General features: G+C 37.2%; 1 protein-coding gene across 4 annotated transcripts in view; it reads left to right on the top strand.

The window, feature by feature from the left end:
- The window catches only part of macrod2 (mono-ADP ribosylhydrolase 2), a 465,786-nt gene that overhangs the window by 178,823 nt on the left and 264,657 nt on the right, over window positions 1-22,306 (top strand). For all 4 annotated transcript variants that reach the window (XM_044137275.1, XM_044137273.1, XM_044137274.1 and 1 more), the window contains exon 6: window positions 3,675-3,791. In XM_044137275.1, the coding sequence (XP_043993210.1) occupies window positions 3,675-3,791 (117 nt within the window). The remainder of the gene's footprint in view (window positions 1-3,674; window positions 3,792-22,306) is intronic.

Genomic DNA, 22,306 nt, shown 5'->3' with positions numbered 1-22,306 from the left:
AAGACCCATGTTTAACATCATTAAAATCTATGTTATCCAGTCGTTATATTCCCCCAGTGGATACATACCTTTTTGCATTCTGAGTACCATTAATGTTTCCTTGCAAAAAAAGATAAAAGTAGTGAAAGCTCTATTAGTATTTATTAGCCATCAACACAAAAGAACAACTCCAGAACTTCTTCCCTTCCAAATAATAAAAAGAAATATAAAGAAGAATGTCATCAGGGTGTGAAAGTTAATGCACTTGTCTTCTTATTACGGATCATAATAATAGCATAGACCAACTTGGACACAAATTCTGACAGCGACTGGATAGAGCATCATATCACAGATCTCACTTTGAAATGTATTCTGGCATTTTAGTATAGCAAGATCTTTTATTAATTTGTTATTCCAATATGCTCATACATCTGTCACATAGAAGGGTATTTCTACATTTTTGAATATTATTAGTTAGTCCAATATTTTTCAGAACCACAGTGTTTACCACTACACAGAAAGTGAAGGACCTGTCCCTCTTTTGCAGCAGATGTAAATGTAATCTTTACCTAATGAGAATCTGAGGCTGCCTTTGTAATGTTGCAGGCATCTGATGTAGAAATCTGCAGGGAATATCTCTGAGATCCAACTTAAATGAGAAAATAAATTGATGGTCAAATTGCATGTGGGTCATATCTCCACTTATGGGAACTCAGATCTGCTTTTAGTTGCCTACGTAATGGACACACAAAAAATGCATTCACAAATGCATGGATTGCTTCATGCAGAGTGTTCTCTAGAAATTGAATTCAAAATTACAAAGTGCATTTTGAAACCTATCTCTGCCTCTGTTTCCTTGCTCCTCACTTTGTCTTCCTCAGACACAAAGATGCTAAACACACCTATTACCCACAATGCATCTGTTTTATTCCACCAGTAAAGCAGGTAAATTAAATCTGTAGCTCTACCTTCTGAGATTCTGGCCAGCAGCCAGATCAGTTCAGCATCTTTCTCTGTTTCCAGGCACTGTGAACAAATTTGCAGGCTTTTAGGGGCTCGATGCAACTAGACAGCAGTGACACACGCAGTGGCATCAGAGAGAGTAGCTTATGCAACCATGGTGGACCGGAGGAGCAGTGAAATGAAAGCTCCCTGCTATTATCTGCAATCTCTTTCTTCAGGAACAGAGATGAAACACTGAACCCTACATAGTTTATTTATTTATTTTTTATTTTTTTGGCAAGGTGTCAGAGGTAGTTATTGGTAAGATTTCAACCATGCTTGCAAATAATGAATGGAAGAATGTGGAGGGTTGTCAAAAAGAGTGAACAAAAAAATAAAAAGAGTAAAACTGTGTTAAACCCTTTGTTGATTATTAGAAATTTAAGTTTTTTTCAGTGTCATTTTCCTGTTTCTATGTGCTTTCACCGCTATCCGTGACCATTAGCATTTCAGGCTCTGTCATCTTGTGGACATTAACTGCAGTGAACTCATGACTTTTTGCAATATGTACATACAAGAAAGAGTGATATAATACATTTTAAACATTTGTCTTCAGAAACACCCCAATTAAACCAAATAAAAATAAATCAAACAAAAATTTGTTTCTCCATGATAGTTATGGGAAAGACTGGTGACTTTACAGTTCTCCAACAGACAATCAGTCATTGGCACCTTGCATAAGGAGGATAGGCTGGAAAAGGTCATTGCTACAGAAACTGGCTCTTCAGAGTGCTGTATCCAGACATATTGATGGAAAGCTGAGTGGAAGGAGAACATGTCACCCGTCCATCTCAGGGCAATAAGGTGACACACAGGACAAAAATGTACACACACACATGCATGCCCACTCATGACTAAGGGTAATTTGGAGAGACCAATTAACAATCATGTTTTTGGACTGTTGGCTGATGTCTGAGTACCTTGAATCTAGATGAGTTTCCTTTTTTTAATTGGATTATGATAAAAACATTTCAATTATATTCTGAAATGGAGAGGAGGATGTTTTTATATTTATATACCACTTATGGGATTAGCCTCTGTGTGTGGAAAATTACTTATAGTAATAAGCCATAATACTACTATAGTTTGGATTAGTTTTAGCATTTCCAAAACAGTGTAATTTTGCATAGAAAATTAGTTTTATGTTATGCCATATTAGAGAGTATATATTAAAAATAGGTTTTACAATAACTTCTTGTTGGTGTTTTGTATGGTTCCAAGTGAAACTGCATGTACATGATTTATCTTGAAGCATAAAAACTTACATTCAAAAGTCTGTAGAGTTTTTAGTACAGCTTTCTCTTTTTGCTTTTAGCATTTCCTTTTTCTGAGACTTTAGGTACTAATTGTGATGCAAGAAAGTGCCTGACGATCATGGACAATGTTGTATGCTTCATATAAATGCCAATCCTTAAGCCCGCTCTGCATCCATCTCTGTGTTGTGTTAAGCAGCGTTTATTGTCACTGCAGCGATCTCGTCGTGTATCCACATCGCTGTCAGAGTCATGTTACTTCTTTGAAAAGCCATCAGGATTTGTCTTTGTCAGATGCCTGTCCCTCAGTTCATTAAAGTTGATTGATAGAAGTGGAAAATGTTCCGCCCAGCTGTTGTCGTTGACTCATCCCAAGGAAGTTGAAAGGAACTCTAAAGTGGACCATCCCTCATCAACAAGAGTCTTTGTCTGTGTTCATAATGTGAAGCAAAATACATGTCTGGGGAATTTTTCAGTTTTCTTTTCTGGGTAATACCATGAAGGATTATTGTGTTACAGATGAAGATACTGATTAGAATCAAATGTTTTAGTTCTTTTTTTTTTCCCCCTGAGCAATGCTGCATATGTTTTCAGCCCCTTACTAGCGTTGGTTAGAGGAAATCTGGGATATATGATTCCATCAGCGGTCAAATCCAAAGGAAAACCAGGCAAAAAAAATAGAAAAGATCTGTCCACGTTTTTAACTTCCTCTTCCTTCCTCTGTTATCTTCTAATAGCTCTTGAAGATTTCTGCAGGACAACTTGAGGAGGATTTTATGATATTTCAGTGTGATTTATAACATGCTGTTGGAGAGATGTCAGGCTTTCAGAGACAGATAATGTGGATTTCTATCTTTCTGCCTTCTTGCATAACATGTGCCATCAATCAAGTGTATCGTGTCCTTAACCTGATAAAATTAAAACCTTTAAGGGGGGGAGGGAGGCCTGGGGTCTCCAAAGAATTAGGACACACATCAACACAGAGCACGACAGATCCACAACATAGATCCAAATCATGCAAGGCTCACAGCAAGGATCAAGGGAGAAAATAAAATTAATGATTCGCTTCTATATTGCTGTTGACAGAGGAGAGAGATTACAGGAAGAACGGTCTCATTTTCACCCTACGCTAGGGGGTTATTAGATCTTGGCCCATCTAATTTCATTTCAAAAGTTGTCAATATTTACCAGCAACAGGCACAGCTCACCATAGCAGAGCTAGTTTCCCTGCAGGAAAGAAAACCTGAGATCATTTTAACATATACGGATACAGATACTAGATTTAGCCTTGAAATGTTGAAGAGGCAGTTAGATTTTTGTTTTCAAATGATAAAGCACTCAAAGCTATTTATCCCAGTGTGGCTGAGATATGTGGGTCTTCATGCTCTTGCATTTTTCTCCTCAGGTAGGCCTTACCTTATTTTTTTGTGTGTGTTTCAGTTGACGGCTGCATACACAAAGCAGCAGGGTGCTGTCTGTATGATGAGTGTCACTCACTAAATGGGTGTGAAACTGGCAAAGCCAAGATCACCTGCGGTTATGATCTCCCTGCAAGATGTGAGTATCAGTAATTATTTCCCTCTTTTTTGTGATTGCTCTGTAATGTGTGTGGTGATGCCTTGCCGAAATGTTCTCTAATCAAATCTTCTTACCTCTGAGGGCTTCATCACCTAATGATTGGAGAACAATAGCTTTTATTGGTAAACAGTGGAATATTAGACTGTTTCGTACAAGTTGTCTAAAAGCTTCAATATGAAAATGTTTGAAATGAAGAACCTGCTTTTAAATTGCACATGTGATCATTTGTACACCTTTTTATCTTTTCACTAAAATTAACTGCAAGCCTGATAACTTTTATATTCCGGTTCATTGCTCACAATAATGGTAAAGAAAGACAATAAAGGCAACTGAACACAACCAGAAAATGCCAGAATGGTATGATGTTATGTACAGAACTAAACTTAGACATGGACATGCAACACATTGAACACATAGCTAGAAAGTAGTTATTTCAGACAGTTTACAGCTGTTTGAATTCATAAGTTGAAGACTTGGAATGAGAAGGAGAACATCTATGAAAATGTATGTATGTTATATTTTTTCCCTATGCTTTCGAGACACCACTGAAATGTCCTCTATGCTTTAAAAGCCACACACCTACAATCTTGCACTGCATGACTATCACTGGCACATGTCCATACGAATATTAATATTAATGTTGATAAATCATGCATCCCGACTCATAACATGATGTTTGAGACTAGTAATTTTCTAACTCATGCCACTCCGTTCTCCATGAAGGAGAATTTAAAATAATTTAAGTTGTCATTCTTTTGGCTCAGACACCAAGAAAAAATTAACTCCCTTTAGGTAAATCCTTTGGCTACACAGGCTGGTGAACAGTTTGAAGAGTGTTATAATGATTCAATGTAGCTGATACAATTTGTATTATTAGTGGGTGCAAAAACAGTTGAAATCGCTGTATTTTCTTACCTTTTGATCTCATGCAGGCTCTTCAGTGTTCTGGGTGCCCAAGGCGGTCTCAACTATGGCGGTTGAATTGCTTTTGTTCTAGCTACTTAGCCTTTGGTTGGTCCTTTTTTTGAAGGCAAAATTGCAGTTTTTCATAATGTTTACTTTCCTTAGCAGGATCATTGTGCACTCAGCACAGTGTTTTTCTATGTTGCCAATGAGTGCCCACACATTGATTTAACCAATTCTCGGTAGAAAAGTCTTTCTTTGTCAGGAAATCAGTTTTCTGTTTACAACTGGGAGTCATTCTGTGCTGTTCCGAATGACGTAAATGGCTGAGCATTTCCGTTTTAGTGAGTATTTTCATGTTATAAAATTCTGTTTGAATGTTACTAATCTGCTTTGAATAAACAATAAAACGGCTGATTTTTATGTGCTTGTTGGTTTAAAAATTTTTTAGTTATCTGAGCCTAAAATCTGACAAATAACCTTTATTTTTAATAATTTTTTTTCAGTCCTACTTATTGAAATCATACTATCCTGGAGTCAAGCTTTGGAACTTTGTTGTCTTTCTTGTGAAACACAACAACTCAATCTTTAAAAGGTCTTGAATGCTAAATCCTCTGCACAGTAGACACTTCAACTTTCTGATGCTTAATACCACATTCAGATGAAGTTGACCCCAGCCATTCATAAATATTATTTTGTGTTTATTCCTGAGCACAACGTATCTGTACTTTTGAAGAAATTCTGGAAATATATTGGCCTTGCTAACTATTTTTATTGCTTCTGTGGAGTTTGAAGCTGTTTTTGCCAAGTTCAGGGAAGAAAAACTGTTTTAATGTATGTGGATAAAATATATATATATATATATATATATAATTATTTATTTGCAGAAACTCATTTAATCCAAATTAAGCGAGTAATTTGAGGATAATTACCAGTTTATCCTGGTAATAAGGATATTACTGGAGGATGCCAGCTTATCCTCTAATCTATCTTATGATAGACTGGAGTTTTGTTAATGTGCAAAGGTAAGGCATGAGCTATTAGTTACTCATATTTTAAACTTTGTCATAGGCTTATTTCTCTTACGAGAAGTGTCACTGGGTGTAATTCGGTCGAGACAAACGTCCCAACAGTCCTAACCTAACCCTGAAGGATTTCTGAGAGACAGCCAAGAGAAGATATTGAGGCTCAGATGAAATTAGGTTGTGTTAATATGCTATGTCGTAAAGATGTCAAACAAATGGAGCAGATAAACTGTGAGAGGGTGCTTTGGGCAGCCAGTTCAAGTGTGTTCAGCTCTGAAGCTGCTTGCACCGTGACAATTTAATAACCTCCTGTGTCACATGGTAGCAATCATTGGCTGTTGTTGTTGTAATTATTTCCAAACAGAACAGCTCCTCTATGCAGGTGACTTTGTTGCAAGTTGTATTTAAATTGATCTTATTTAGTGTCTTTACTCTGAAGGAGAGATCATCTTCCTACTCAGATCACCGCCAACATCACCGTTGTCACTCTTCTGTTCTTGGAAACTGTCAAACACTTTGTGTTGCTTTGTAAACACTCCAGTTCTTATGATCTACCCACTAATTTCTTTTTTCTCGATTAATTAAATTCTCTTTTGACATTTTTGTTCCACCTACGTGCACATTGTAATATTGTCTTGACTGGAAACAACTATCTGTTGAGTGCATGAAAGTTGAAATAATAGACTGTCCACCCCCTCACCACTGGACTGAGTAAATACACAAGAAAACACCACATTTTTAATTATTGGAAGTCAATTTCAGGCTTAATAAGAATAGAAAAAGATACAATGAACCTATCCACTTTAATATTAATATATTATTTGCTAACTGTTGTGAAATAAAAATAATTATTTATTTATAAAAAAAAAAAAAAAAAAAAAAACTTTTTTAAGAAAATGGATTTTGGTCTCCAGCAAATGAAAAAAGAGCTGATATCATACTGTACCCATTAGTGCCTTTTAGGTATTTTATACAAAGGACATACATTTGGTTTATATTGTAAAAAAAAAATAAAAATTTAATAAAGAAAACTCTCCAAATCAACATGACCCCATGTGAAAAAAAAATTAACTGACGTCTTTGTTTAGTCAGGAACTATCTGCCATTAAAAACATGTTTAGAAAGGCAGATTTGAATTTCACTACTTGAACCAATGCCTGCAGAATCAAGAAGTCCCTTAAATGGAACATGTTTGTCAACATGAAGCAAACTAAAAGCTTGCAGAAACTAAAAAAAACTTGTAAGTATGGAAAAGGCTTAAACTGAAAGTGAGAACCATTATTCACAAACAGGAACTCAATGAACAGGGGTGAATCTTTTCAGAGATAGCAAAATAACTCTAAAAGTGCATCAAAGCCTCCTTTAGGAGGCTACAAAATGCATTTTGCCATGAATATTGAAATTTATCATCTTCTTGTAGCCTTTTTCTGTGCTGTAATTTAAAAACGTCACATGTATTTAATTGAACTATGGTTGTACTGGTCCAGTTTATTTTTGTTAAAAATTAGAAATTCCAATTTCACGCCTGCAGATTAAACAACTGATGAATAAAAAATCTGCTTTCCTGCATCCCCAAAAGCAAGTTTATATCCTGGTCTCAATTCAGACTTGTCCTTGTTTTGAGGTTTGACATGCTGAGCAGTGGAAAATGACCTGGTAACCCAGCCCATCTTTTCTGCCTCCACCCCCCATCTCTAAAGACAAGAAAATTACTCTCCATTACATCTCACTGAAGCAGTTTAGGCTGCAAATCCCAGTGACAAAACGAGCCTTTCCTTTAAGCGGGCTACAGACATGTGCAGCTTATTATTTTAGAGCCGGTCCTGGACTATTAATCAATGACGGTAATTACTCTCCTACCATAGCAAAAAGACTTCAAAAAACAATGTCTGCTATATCAATCTGGAAAAGAGTTTGACTATTTGTCCTGTTGTTAGATAGTTAGTCATCTGTTAGTGGTCAAGTGTAGCAATTGGAGTCACTTATGTGGATGTGCACATTATTGCTTCATTATTCCTTCATTATTGACGCTGTGGTTCACTCCGAAAAAAACCTCCACTAAATTAAATTTTCATATGGGCTTATATCTTCATTGATAGGTTTTGTAAACTGTGAGGCTGACTCCTAATTATACATTGACATTACTGGAATATGTACGTGCTGTTTTTGGTAAGAAGTGATTTATTCTACATTTTATGTGCAGCATTATGTATTTTGCATCTATTTACATTATCTTTGTATTAGACTAAAAGTCTTTGGATATATAACCAATCGTATGGCATTATCCTGATGCATTGATGCGTCAATCTAAGGCAACTTGGGAGAGAAACTATTTTGGGGAAAGATAACTTTATCTTTTATTTTTCCCGCGTTTAATAATTGCTGTCATGACATAATTATCTAAATGTATTCAATTATCTTTAATTGAATACATTAAAGATAATTTAATGTATTCCATAACTGTTTTATCTTTTTTTCAGTGTCAAAACTATGAGCACAGTCTCTCTTACATGTACTTGCATATTTCTTCCTAATGTTAAGTGAATATTCCTCTTCCAATTCTGTCAAGAAGATGATATAAATATTCTTCCAAAAGTTTGACATTGGCTAAAGAAGGGTCTGTCTAGCTACTAACTAACTATCGGCAGTGGTTTGAGCTTATGTGTTTAACTTTGAACACTTATGGCTTAAAGAAAAACTACAATTGTTCCAAAGTTGTGGTATCAGTTCCTCTTAAGAGTAAATTAAGGTTTTATGATGCCTAATCATTTCAACGTTTAAATTACTAAAAGCTCTAAATTAATTAAGCTAATGACTACAAGCCTTTCATGCAAACTTCTGAACGCAGCTCTAATGACCATTTAACTGACTCCTTGAAATTACTCATAATATTGTGTGATATGAAGGGAAATGAAACAAAAGGTTAAATGCTGACGCCATCTCCCGTTTTTTAATGAAAATTCAGTAAGACTCTAAAAAGGAAACGTCAGCATTTCTGGAATTTTTTCTTCTTTTTCATTCAGTTTTATTCTTTAAATGTGTGACACATCTGAGCAGGAGATATGGGGACTAAACTCAATATAGAAAAAAGCCTGAATTATATCATTAATATGCCAGTCCACAGGTCCAAACTAATAGCATTTAGCAAAGACCTTGTAGGTTAATCTGCGCTCTCACATTTAAGCCCAAGCTGTCACAGTAGACCTATGTTGTATTTAGGGTTCAAGATGAAGGCCTGAGTGAGAAACTTAATGCTCCAAGTTGGATCTGGGTCATTTAACTCCCCATTTTTGATCCAAAGCATTTCACCCAGTTTTGTTTTTCTCCCTTGGGCAACTTGAGATTGGCAGTTCAAAACGTTTGTGGTGTTTATTGTTTTGCTTTCCCCCACCCCCACCCACTACTCATTATTCTCTGAGCTCAAAGTGTATGCTTTAAATAATGAATCATATTTTTTATATAAAACAGAGAGGCCAGGATTTAGTTTTATCAAGTTGCTGTCATTAACTTTGGCCTCTTTCCATTTCAGTCTTTGTTAATTATTTGTGAACATTAAACTAATAATAGGTTTGTGGATGAAACAAGAATGGATCTACCGGTTTATTCTAGTTTCCTTTAAACTCATCTAGGGGAAAAAAAAGTTCATTGGGATTCATGTGGAGCTATTCTTTTCTCTCACTTGTGCATGCTTGGTGTATTGTACCCCTGAACCCCACGCCCAACTCCCCCTCAACCTCCTCCAAAGCTGGGAGATGTTTGATTGCCTTATCTAAAACAAATGCTCACTGTTTTTAGCACACTCAACTGGCACTTTGTCTCTACAATAACTTATTTGCTCTTCTTTGTACTCAAGCTTGCTAGAACAATACACGGCTCCTCCATTTTTTTCTTACTACTCAAGTTGAACCCTCGTGTTCTTGGAAAGTTGTTGTATGATAAATTAGATTTTTCCTGTGATAATTCGCAGCAGGGCAGTTCCTATGGTCTATGGTTTTAGGACACTGGGAAACTAAATGTAATGGGTAAACCACATCAAGGTAAATGAAAGATGGATCATTAGAGGGACTGTGTCAATTCATACGCACCTTGGAAACCTTATTTATGCCTTTAACAACCAACAGTTTGAAGAAAATCGTCATTATCTGCTTATAGTCTGCTATAAGAAAATGGTGCTTTGAGACTCCAATTAATATCTACCAGCAAAGAATAGTCAACTGTACCCATATAGGAATTAAAATAAAAATTAATAGAATATGGTGGCATAATAAAGTATTTGAGTTACACTATTGAAGTAGTTTTGAGGAAATATTATTATAGTTTTTAATTATTTCTAGTAAATATGTATCATAATATTTATTTTTAGCATTTAAAATTTTAGCATTATAAATTAGCATTGAGATTATTTGCATAAAGAAATGTTTAGAGAAAAAAACAAAATGAGCAATTCAACATCCTACAATTCTGTAAAATACTCTTTAAAAATGAAAATCAACTGCCATGCAATGGCACAACTACAAATTAGTTGGCTTGGTTTTTTGGGTGCAAACTGGAAGTACGAAAAGGCAAAATGGCAAGAATCTGTGCAAAAAGGTAAACTGAATACAGTCAAGGCTAATTAAACACTCCCTGGGTCAAATTGACCCAGGAACATTACTGCAAACATAAACAAACATAACAGGAGTGTTAAGTTTCTTTGTAATTTACATATAAGTATTTATTTCATGATTTACATTTTACATTAAAGCCATAAACCTCACAAGGTTTTAAAGTCTAAAATTTAATTCACAGACACTTACTGAACCCCTCTGGCTAGCTTTAAATTGCGTCAATGAGGCTCTAGGGGTAAATGTTATTTGTGTATGGCCCAAAAATAGAGAGATTATGGGTGGTGTGCATATGCAAATCAACTATGTGGAGACCATGATTTGTAATCAAGCTTTATTTCATCAGATATTTCTGGTTTAGGTATTTTTTTGGAGCAGGGGACTGTGTAACACTCCATTTAATTCTTGAACGAAATAGGCAAGTACCTTTCAGTTAATTTTATTAATTTTTTTTTTCACAAAAAGGTGGTGTTGTTGCAAGTAGAATTTATAGGGTCACAGTTAGATAAAACACCTTTGGGACTCACTCCCCAATTCAGTTCACATGCTTTTTTATCAGCTGCTCGCATTCAGGACAAAATGGGAATCTCTGGTGTTTACTGTACCTGCACCTGTGCTAATAATACTAATCATCTGCTCGTGATAAATTTTCCTCCCTGATAGTGTGTGAGGAATCTTTCCCATGCCCTAGTTAATCTAAGAGACCAAGCCGTCTGTTCTCTCTCCACTCAGCAAACACAGATAAATCACAGCAAAGTACCCACTATTAGAGGGTGACATACAGCACGTTCTGATTAAATTACACACAAGAACAATATCAGTCTGTTGCGCTTATTTAAGGTACCCTGCACCCTTTAAACACAGCATGGCTGACATTTTTATAGGTCTATCAAAGAGCTCGTAATTTGTTTATTTGGGTTGAACTTTACTAGGGAAAAAATTTAGTTTTGTTCAGCAGCAAAGTTGCTGACATTTCAACTCAGTTTCATAGGGTCTTTTGAACATCTTAAAAAATCTTTTCTTAGCTAACCAAATAACCATAAAAAAGATCAAAAGTTGTTCAAGATCAGCACCTACAGGTGGACCCAAGTAAATTAGAAAAGTTTGCTATAGTAATTCAATACAAAACCTTAGCACATACATTGCATGGATCCATAGCAACAGTGATTTTGGCAATATTTGCTTTGTACTTCATGGATCGGTGCAGTATGGTGCTATTTTGTCTTTTTCCATTGTAAAATATCGTACAACTGACGTGCACCACAGCATTTCTGGGCCCTCTTCAGTTGTGAAATGAGGCTAATCAGGGGGCTTTGAAGCAAAGGTCATTGAGGTTTGGGTATTTGGGGGGGCAGCTGGAGTTAAAAGCTGCTGTTAGAGCAACCTGGGCTTCCTTAACACATCAGCAGATCTTCAGGCTGGTCGCTCCCATGTCACACCAGGTTGATGGAAACAGTACAGCAATCAGAAAGTTTATATGCCCTTTAAGGAGATAGTTCTCAGTAGACTTTTTTTAAAATCATTTTGCCATTGATCTTGGTTAATTCTTAGAGAACTCTTTGTGAATCTATGTGATTCGTTTGCCCGATTTACTAAAATAAATAAATTTCTGAAGTATGTTTTGATTTGGGATTCACATAAAGTCGTTGTTTTTAGCTTCATTGTTACAAATGAAAAGACTAAAACTGTCGGATTGAAAACCATGGGATCTTATCCAGACACTGTGCTACTGTTACAAGATGTTTTTTTCCTGTCATTTTGAATTCATTGCCTAAGCGAAATAAATCCCTCGTTGTAGTTAAAATAAATGAGCCTGGGCTGCTACTGCAGTCACAACCACATACATTGTACAAAGTCAACGTGTTCTCCACTGCTCACCGTTAGCACCCACATCATAAATGTCACCACATATCTTCATGCCCACTCTATTCACCAGACAGGGGCCACTGCAGACTTTCTTAGACTCTGTCTGGATTCTGTGATTTCTTCACTCGCTCTGTCATTTATTGTGGTGAGAAGTTGTTTGAAGCCTTAATTTTCAGAGATTTGTTTTTATGCAGGTTTGGCTAAAGTGACGTGTAATCTCTGCTGTTAAAGTGCCTACATAAGGAAATTGCTGGAGAGGAAGGATTTTCTTGTGAAAAATAATTTTTTCATTTCGGATCACCTGAAACATCTTAGATTAAGCCATAAAGACAATAGGTTGTTTTTTGTATGTCTGGGAAAGTACAATAAAAACATCCTTATGTTATCCTGTATATTTATATTTAACAAGGTTTTACTAGAAAACTGGATTTTGCTAAAAATATGTCATAAATATTCATTATTGAACTAACTGTGTGGTGTAAGAAAGTGTTAAAATTGGGTTACCAAGGAGTAGGAAGCCTGAACTCAGTGTGTCAAACGTTGAACAATGTCCGCTTTAGTTGATATATTTGTTTTGCAAGATGAACAGAGTGACTTATTAAAGTGATTTAATTTTATTGAAAACATAATCTTTAAATTGCAATAATTAAAGAAGTTTTTAAAATGTCTTGAATGTAATTTATGGAAACCAATTGTTTTTGTTTTGATCAGGTATCCTGATGTTAATATTTCAAGAGACTCAACTAGACAATTATAGCATCCAGACCCAAATTTTAAAAAGTGCATTTGGAGGAATGTTTTCAAGAAATGATACATAATCAAATTAGAATGTGATATTTTAAAAGGTTTTCATGTGTGCCCTTGTCCATAATTTGTAAAAGTCCATAAACACAATGCAAAATAAACAGTTTTTTAATGTTTTAAAAACCTGATTATAAAATATTTTATCGTAATTTTGACTGAACTTTATATTTGCTAAGAATGTTTCCCCATGTAATCATGGCTTAAGTGACTGAAAGGCTTGCTTTTTTGATTTAAAACTAATAGAATTAAACTGATGAAAGCACAAATGTTTTAAATAGGAGCTCAAGTCTCGCTTTTCATTATTATTTATTATTATTATTATTTTAGCTCTTTTAACATGAAATCACTATTGGAAATCAATGGGAACTTATCTGTTTCCTAGCATTGTTTATCAGAGAAAACCTCTCTCTATTTCTCTCCACATTGATCATTTTGCTCTGCTTTTCCCTTGGCTGCAGTAACAAGAAACAGAACAAACCTAATTTTAACTGCTCATCTCTAAATGCCCAAATATCCTTCATTCCTTCTCAGATATTTGTGCTTCCTTTGTTGGCCAGCCTGTCAGTCTTCCAGGCCTCTTGAGGACTGCAGTAATTTGGTAATTTTGCCTAAATGGTGATACTGTAATTATGTGGCATCAGCTGCCTAGCTGTCAGTGAGACGGCCAATGGTCATTCATCACCAGGAAACTAGAGGGGGGAAGCGAGTTTCCCGACTGATAGGGTAAACACTTGCAGAAAGAAAGCGTGGTGGTCTCTCCCCAAAAATGGCTGAAAATAGGAGGTGAGAGGCCTTTGGCGTAATGGGGTGGCGGAGTATTTACGGTCTGTGTGGTAGGCCGGTCGTTTCACCAAGATAGAGAGGCATCAAGGCGTGCATGAGCTGCAGAATTGACAGTGATGCATCGGGAAGGGGGAGCTTGTGAAGTGGGTCCGCTGGAAGGTCAGGTTTGAAGTAGAATGTGGCAGCAGCTCTAATGCAGTCTTTGCATCCCATCACACACAGCTCCCATCTGTCCACGAATAAGCCTGGCTTAATGAAAGCTGTCGTTATAAAGGGCTCATCACCCAGTGGTGGCACATTAACACACGGAGAGAATCCTCACTACTGAAGTGCTACGCCTGCCAAAGTTTGTCTTTTTTAATTTCAGTCTAGTGCTGAATATTCTTTTGAAAATAAAATATGAGCACTACGCCTACTTAGACTGCAGATTTTATTTGAAAATAGATATACCTTTGATTACCTTAAATAATGAACACTATTCATTATTTAACACTATAAAACACTATTTTTAAGAAAACAGTGTTTTGGACTCATCAAAATCCTATTCCTCTCGGGTAGGTCATGTCATTTCATGTACATCTGAAATATATATTGAGACAAAATATTATTAATTTTTTTGCCTGCCAGGTAGCTCTCTATAGGTAAATTAGCTGGAAGTAGTGCAGAAATTGGTGTGACTCCTTGGTCAGCAATGCCTGCCCACCAGAACTGTGTTCCTTATCCTTGGTAACCAACTGGCTGCTAGATGATGATTTGGCAGTCTACGTCAAAATACTAATCTGGGAATTTGTCAGTCAGAGTATGTCTTTCTGAATCCTATCATAAAGCTAATTAGTAATCTTTATTCTCTCACTGAGACTAAAATTAACTGCAGCTTTTAGAACCATATGGACTAAAGGTGTCCAACTCCAGTCCTCAACCACTGGTGTCCTGTATGTTTCAGTCCCTGGTTCAAAGCACCAGAATCAAGGTTTATTACCAAGTCTCTGCTCCATCTCCCATCACACATGATTCCATTCATCCTCACTTGGTCAACTGCCTCCTTCCCCAGCTCTTGGTCACACAGTTTCTTGTCCATAATAGGCTTTACCGTACATTATTAAAGTCCATAATTTTCTCCATCAAAACTAAACAAAGAAAACCCTGACAGGGCCAAAAAAAAAATCTTTCTTTTCCTGGAGCAAGAGAGGCAGCTGTGAACACGCAGGAAGAACATGCATGAGGTTTTTTTTGGTTTTGTTTTGTTACTTGAAACCAAGTCTAAGCAATTTAATATGTGGAGGAGAAAAAAAAAAAGTTTTTTTTTTTCTTTCACAAGCCTGGAATTGTATGTTTTTGTTAGAGAATGATGAGACAGGTAATTCCTTCTTCCGAAGGTTGCTGTTGCAATCAATACCACATGCCAGATGGAAATAAAGCCTGTTACTCTAGCTTGGCTTATCAAAATCAGGCCATGAGTAATTCATGCTACAATCAAAACATTTCAAACAAGCAAAAATACAATACAATTTGCTTGTAGAGATGCAAAAATGTTTCATCTGATGCTCCCATTTCTTCTGATCGCAGCAGTTGAAGAAATGACCCTAAATCAATCACTCTGCCCACCCCAACCCCAGAAAAGAAGAATGTTGTGATGATTCATCAGAAGCTGACAGGTATCAAAATAGAGAAATGTATTTAGAATATTTGGGAATCAAATAACGTTTCTCTTCATTTGGCAAACTATTTCCTTGCATAGATCTTTAGCATACTTCAGTCTATGTCTTCCAATAGGTTTTTTGTTTTTTGCGTTTTTTTTTATGAAGGATGATTGTCTTGACACAAGTACAGGTTTAGGCTTCGTTAAAAACACAACACTGCCACTCATTCCTCTGGGGAGAATTGTGCACAGATTATGGGAAGGAAATGCATGTCTCAACTAGTGACAATGCTGTTGTCTCAAGAAGAAAGGCATATTTTTAATCTGATGGCTTTGTTTACCGCTCATTTCAGACTAAGGATAAAAACTAATTAAGAACAGGGAGTAGCAGGCTCCTGTAGTGGCATTTTCAAAGCTAATTATGCATGAATACAGGCTGCCTAAATAGTTGCTCCCTAGTCTTTGATGTTCTTTTCACTAAATTGCTATGGTTACTTCCGCTCATTAGGCTTTTAAGATTGTAAACGTTGACAGGTTTTGTCGTCCCTCTTTAAGCATATGGGGGTTGGAGATTTTGCCACAAGCTCTGCGTTTGTGTGTGTTGCGTATATACTTGGTGGAGTTGCCATTCATTGATTTAAATGCTGTGGATTTAAAGCTGTGCTGCGGTCCTTAAAAACCATTAACCTTCCCGTAAAAGTACATATGGCTCTCTGTAAACCCTAATGGGGAGTGGAACCAATACAGTGGAGGCTGTGTGTTCCTTCAGGAGCACCACTTTTGAAAAATACGGAAATGAGACTCCATAAAATGGAAAATAAAACTTTTTTTTTTTATTTTAACTTTGTGGTGGGGTCTGCTCCTGTGTCTATTGTGGTTTAAGTGCTGTCTCAATCAATATGTTCCCAGGCAATTGGATACCTGTGTGTGGATTTTACGCGCAATATGGGAATTCAGCTCTGTAAACCTCAGCAACAAAGCAGCATTTAAAGTGTGCTCTCTTTTGATGGAGGCAAAGCGTGACTAAATCGAGCAAATCGGTATGGCTGACGATAAACTCTTACCAAAAGTATTATAGATTAAAAATAGGAAAATATTTTTTTAACCACAGCTCAAAATGTGATTTAACACTTGGAAAAACGCTATTAGGCATGGGCATGTTACCAGTATATGGTTATGTTTTTTAAAAACTCTAAATACCTGGTCAAATTTTCCTTCTCATCAGAATTACCACAAAAGCTCATTTTTAATGAGGAGTAAAAAAGTGCAGTAATGACAAGAGTTCTCTCTAACTCTATGAAGCAGAGAAGAATCCCAGTTAATTGCTGCACACTGCTAGACAGCTGCCTGAAAACATGAATCAGACTGTTTTTGAAGATTCAAAGGTGTAAAAAACATGGCTTGTCATAGCGTGGTCACTAAAATCCTTTTAAAATATTTGTTGAAAATTACAGTAGGTATTAGAGATTCCATCTTTATACAATGATCAATAGCAAACTATCTGAGCAAAACAAGCCTAAATAGTTAATTAGCTTGTGTACATTTATCTGAGGTTGGTCTCTCTTGTCTACTAAACCACTGGTACATTCAAATTTCTAAAGTATGCATGAGAATTTTTACCGACATACGTGGTGTGAATAAGTAAACTTTCTTGACTTCTCACATTTTAGATGGTAAGATTGGACTAGGAGGAAGGTCTTTTCTGCCTAAAATCATTTGCAGGATGTTTCAGGACTCCAGCGTTTTTTGTTTTTTTTTGTTTTGTTTTTTTTTTTACAAATTTTGGGGATGGGAGGGCGGTTAAAGACCTTGAAAACAAATACATCTAGTTGGAAATATTTTTCAAATCTTTAATGTTTCAAATTGTGTCTAAAACTATTTCTGTGCTGTCATCTTCACTAAGACCAACTCGGAAAATAGATCTTTTTAATAAAAAACAAGGTTTTTATTCACTAAATGTTTTCTGGTTTAATAATGTTGAAATCTATAACATTAAAAATATGGTTATCAGACAAAAATTGGAAATAGGGCAGACATTTTCTGCAATGAAATATCTGACCTATTGTTGCCTGTTTTGTAGTAGTATACCTTTTAAATAATTAAATGCTGTTTATATTATGAATATTAATAAACCATTTTATTAATATTGCTCTCCTGCTGCTTTTCAGCTTCAAAAATAAGTATTTCCTGTTACTAATGTTATTTGTTATTGCACAGGTGAAACACCTTTGCACATTTTTTTTTTCCTGTAAGGACCTTAACACAGAGAAGAGAGATGTGTTGCAAGTTCTTTGAGAGCAATTTTCAATCACAGAAGCTAAAGGAATTTTAAGCTGTACTCTATTTTTTGCATCAAAGCATAAAACTGTAACACTTGCCTGATTTGCATTTAACGTGAAAAAAGTGCAGGTTTGTTGGCTGATGAGTTTATAAACATGAAGTTGTTAAAGTTTTCTTTCTTATTTTCGAACAACGAAAACTAACTTTTTTCACACATCAAAGGCAAATTGGATGGTTCCAATCTCTGTCTGGTTGATTGGTGCATCTTTATTATTTTTAAATACCATGCTGCAGAAAAACTGCGTTATCTTAGCTCAAGGTTATCATGACATGATAATTACAGCCCATGCCTAAACCTGACTACAGACATGCTTATGAAGCATGTGTAGTGTTTCTGTTTTATTCTGCTCCCGTTTCCCAAGTTGTTTTAAAGGCACTGCAAGGTGACAAATGACTTTGTGGCGTGTAGTTTTATGGTGATCACCTTGAGTCGTTGCTCTGGCCAGGAGACCAGTGAGTGTAATGGATCTGCTGGGAGCCCTCAGTATGGATTTATGAAAGTGCAGGGCTGGAGAAAAATATCAGTCACCTACCTCTGTTTTCCACAAACGAAGAGACACAAATGAATAACCTTAGAGAACCGTTTGCCTCAAGGTGACAGGATTTGATAAACACAACACAATGACTGTGTCTCTTATTTGCTGCTGATTCACAAAGTTTACTTATTTAGAAATTTAAAAAGCTCCGGGTCTGAACATGTTGAATTTTTAATTAGAGGCAAGCTGCTGCCACTGCAGCCTTGGGTGAGAGGCAGTCTCCCTGCGGAAGGTTGACTTATCCGTTCCTGATAATCATGAACACAGTTGTACACACAGACACACACCATTCAGCATGTAACAAATCATGCGACCGTGCACCAAAGGGAGCCGGGACATGTTGGTAAAGGTCCCCTCCATGTGCGTGGTGTTTAGTTTGGCAGGGCAAGCAGGGGAGCGTCCGGATCAAGTTTCCCCCTCCTGCTGTCTAATTATTGACCCATCTGGTATTGTCTTTTCAATTGTTTCAATTATGATGGCACTGGTGTTGCTCAGCACCCTGGCGTCAAGGCATGCATAATTCATGTGCAACACCCTGGACTCCACTCAGAGCTGTGGGTTTGAGCTGAATGTCAATACTGCCTTCATGCCCTCAGTGGAGCAAAGAGTTGTCTGTATTGACAGCAGGCCAGATAAGAAGAGCAAAACCAAGTGCTGGCAAAGACAGTGGATAGTGATGCTATCATGGAGCATGTAGGTGACAAGATGTCTGTGTGCGTGCGGCCGTGTGTGTGTGTGTGTGTTGTGTAGTAAGCTGTCTTCGCAGCTTCTGTTTGCTGTCACCTAATATGTGACCTAATTATTGTCACCCCCAGACCTTACAATCAATAGTGCTCAATTACTCATGAACCAGTGGCGCAGCATTGTTTACGAGGAAATCAGAGCCAGCCAAGGGTTAACTCTCTCATCAGGGCTTTTAACACGGAGGCAGGGAGAGGCTAAAAGTTAATCAAGAGGAAAAAGGTTCAGGGAGTGCCACTGTTCATTAAGAGGTGTGAAGATGACAAAGAGAAAGGGTCATATTTTTTGGCACCTTGTCGTAATGGAGGTGCCACTGGGAGGGCAGTGCACGACATCTGTAAAATGTGTCGTTACTAGATGCCAACGGCAATTGCTTAACAACAGATTGGAGTTCAGCAGACAATCAGAAAGCTCTTGTATTGTTCGCTGTGGCAGGCGCGTCCACCGCTGTCTTTTGACGAGACACGTTGTCGAGACACGAGATGCCAGAAAAATGTACATTTATGCAGCCCGAGTGATTGCTCAGGAGTGCCGTCGCCATCTGCGCTGCTTTTAAAGCATTATTTAGCGGCTTAGAATTTTGAAGGATGCTATTTTTTCTCAGCTGATTCGCAGGGTCTTTTTGCATATCAGTTTTTCACTTTCCATCATTATGCTCATGATAGTCTCATTGATTTCGTACTTGTGGACCTGCGTGGCACATTCGGTATGCATACAGTGACCTCTCACAGCACCTCACCTTCAATTGCAGAGGTGTTCTCTTGCACATTGGCCTAATGGCCTTCAGCTCTGTTTCCGCTCCCCTTGAGTTCACGCTGGATGTGCCCTGAATGAGCTGTCAGAACCGTAACAAGACAGAGATTTCACTCGGAAAATTTATCTCTGAAATCTCAGTCTGCCATACCTAAATGATGCCACTGTCTGTAGGGAACAATCTGCTCTGGAAATATTATATCCTCTTTCACTTTCTTCACACACCTACTCAAGTATGTTTATTTATGCAAGGAATTAAATTTTTGTGTGTGCTGACATCAGCATGTGTGCTGCGAAAATTCAGGTGACAAATTAACACCTCTTTCCCTGTATTAGAGGTTTATATGGCAGCTGGTGTTTTGAAATATCCAACATTAGTTGTAAATCTTAAGAAAAAAAACACAGGCAGTTTTTATATGGTGCTGTTACCATATTGTTATTGTGAAGGGATTGATGACCGTTTTAATATAGAATAGTTAATGTGGTAGTTTTATTTAATCGGTTTTGCGCTTATATAGCTGCTATGTCTGAATATTGGACTCCTTTTGTGACATTCTACATGCATGTTTACTTTTTTTGCTTGTGTGTACATTTCTCAATTGTTCAATTACTTTTTCTGCTTTGAAAAAAATTAAGCTGGCGTTCTTAAACCAAATTAAGCCTGGTGTGGTGTAGACTTTGAGTGCTACATAAGTACAGGTATAGTTACACTGCAGGAATCCTTTCTAAGAACCAGGGTAGCTTTCTGGGGCAATGTTTACAGCCCCTTCTAACTGCTGCACCTACCAGAATTAAAAAGATTTCCTGATTTTTTGAGCAAAAATTTCCCTTTGGAAGCCCCCCTTGAAAGCAAGCCGGGGCTTTTAATATCTGTGGAGTAAATTTCCAAATATTTTTTTGTAGAGCCTCTAGATCTTACTGAGACATTAGTCCATTATTCCTGGAAATGTTCTGCAGGTGATAGAAGGCTGACTGTGTAACTGTCTTTATGTGAATGGAAGAAGTCATTTTTTTACCAGCTGGCATTTGGTTTATACTCTGCTTCAAAAGGTTTATCTTGACCTAAGGCAATATGTTGCTCAAACCATATCAAGAAAGATGGGTCATTATTCAGGCTGAGCAATCAACATCACTAGTCTCACAGCAAAGTCAGAATATATTAATTTCTGCAACCACTCTCCCAGAATCCTAAGTTATAGTTATATTTATGCTTTCAGCACTATGACTACCTATGAAGACCTCTAATAAAATAGTGAAGTGCTTAGATCCCCTTCAAGATGAGTTTGTCCTGTGCAGTACATTTCCCAACTTGGATATGTGCACACCTCCAAATTGGGCATAGATTGATTGCTGGAAAAACAAGACGGGTCATATTTAACCTCTGAATTGTCATGAGGAAACCAGTCCATTGACTGACATGCAAGCATTTTGGGAGTGATAGTTAAAGGGTTTTAAGATGCAAAATGTGATAATATTTACGGAAAAGAAAAAAAATTCGGAATTAATCTGTGACTTTACTTTCACATATTCAAAAAAGAGTAAGAGAAGAGGAATTTCTTTTTCCCAGTGCTCTGAAAATGTTTTGATCAAAGCATTGCCCTTGATTTTGTACTTACTGATATATGGCGGCTTTCATTTGAGGAAGAACTGATAGGTGTGATCAAGCTCACTGTCATTCTGCTGATACTCTGTCTCAAAAGGTTTGTAATGATTTGAAGCAGTGTGTTGTTGGAAATCGTAGCCAGTGGCACATATTTTTATTTTATCTGTGCTATTTGGTCTTCAGCCAGGTTTCTCATGGAAAGCCTCCTACACTTGGTCTTGGTATAAATGACAGATGACAAAAAAAACATGGTGCCTGTGACCAAAGCTTTTCCATTGATCTATCAGTAAAGGGTTTAATAAGCTTTAAATTGCTCATTGCTCATAACAGCAAGGCTCTGACACACCACAGGGAGGCAGAAATAGATAAATATGGAGACACAACAAACCATTCCTCAAACTATTGTACTCACTCTAGTGGAAACATCATTTTTCTATTGATGTAGGACACAAAGCCAGGTTGTTGTCACCCTCTCCTGGCATAGTGACACACACAGCTGTACACCCCAACCCCTCAGCTCATCCACCTCCTGTTCCGAGGCCATCGATCGGGACCTGTCAAGATCTTGGGGGGGAGTAGCTTGGGCTTCTTTCCCCAGCACAGCACTGCCCTTCCTAGGTAGATTCTGAAAGCAGCAGGGGAGCTAGACGAATGGAGGTTGCAGTGAGTTGTTAAAGTGGGGAAGTGGAGTGAGGTGCAGGGTTGTGTAGCGAGCAGCTGCTTTCCTATGGATCACTTCATTAATATCCTAGAGCAGAAATTTGAGGGGCCGCTGCAGACTAATTAGCCTTGTCTGACCCCTTGCATCTTAGAGAGGCTGCTCCTTTTTAGTTCCTGCAGAAGCAATCCAAAGCCATGTCACCCCCCACTGGCTACCTAACACAAAAACAGCATCAA

Source organism: Gambusia affinis, linkage group LG13, assembly GCF_019740435.1.
Source record: "Gambusia affinis linkage group LG13, SWU_Gaff_1.0, whole genome shotgun sequence".
NCBI lineage: Eukaryota > Metazoa > Chordata > Actinopteri > Cyprinodontiformes > Poeciliidae > Gambusia > Gambusia affinis.
The sequence above is the reverse complement of the archived record's forward strand: the minus strand, read 5'-3'. Positions and strand labels throughout refer to the sequence as shown.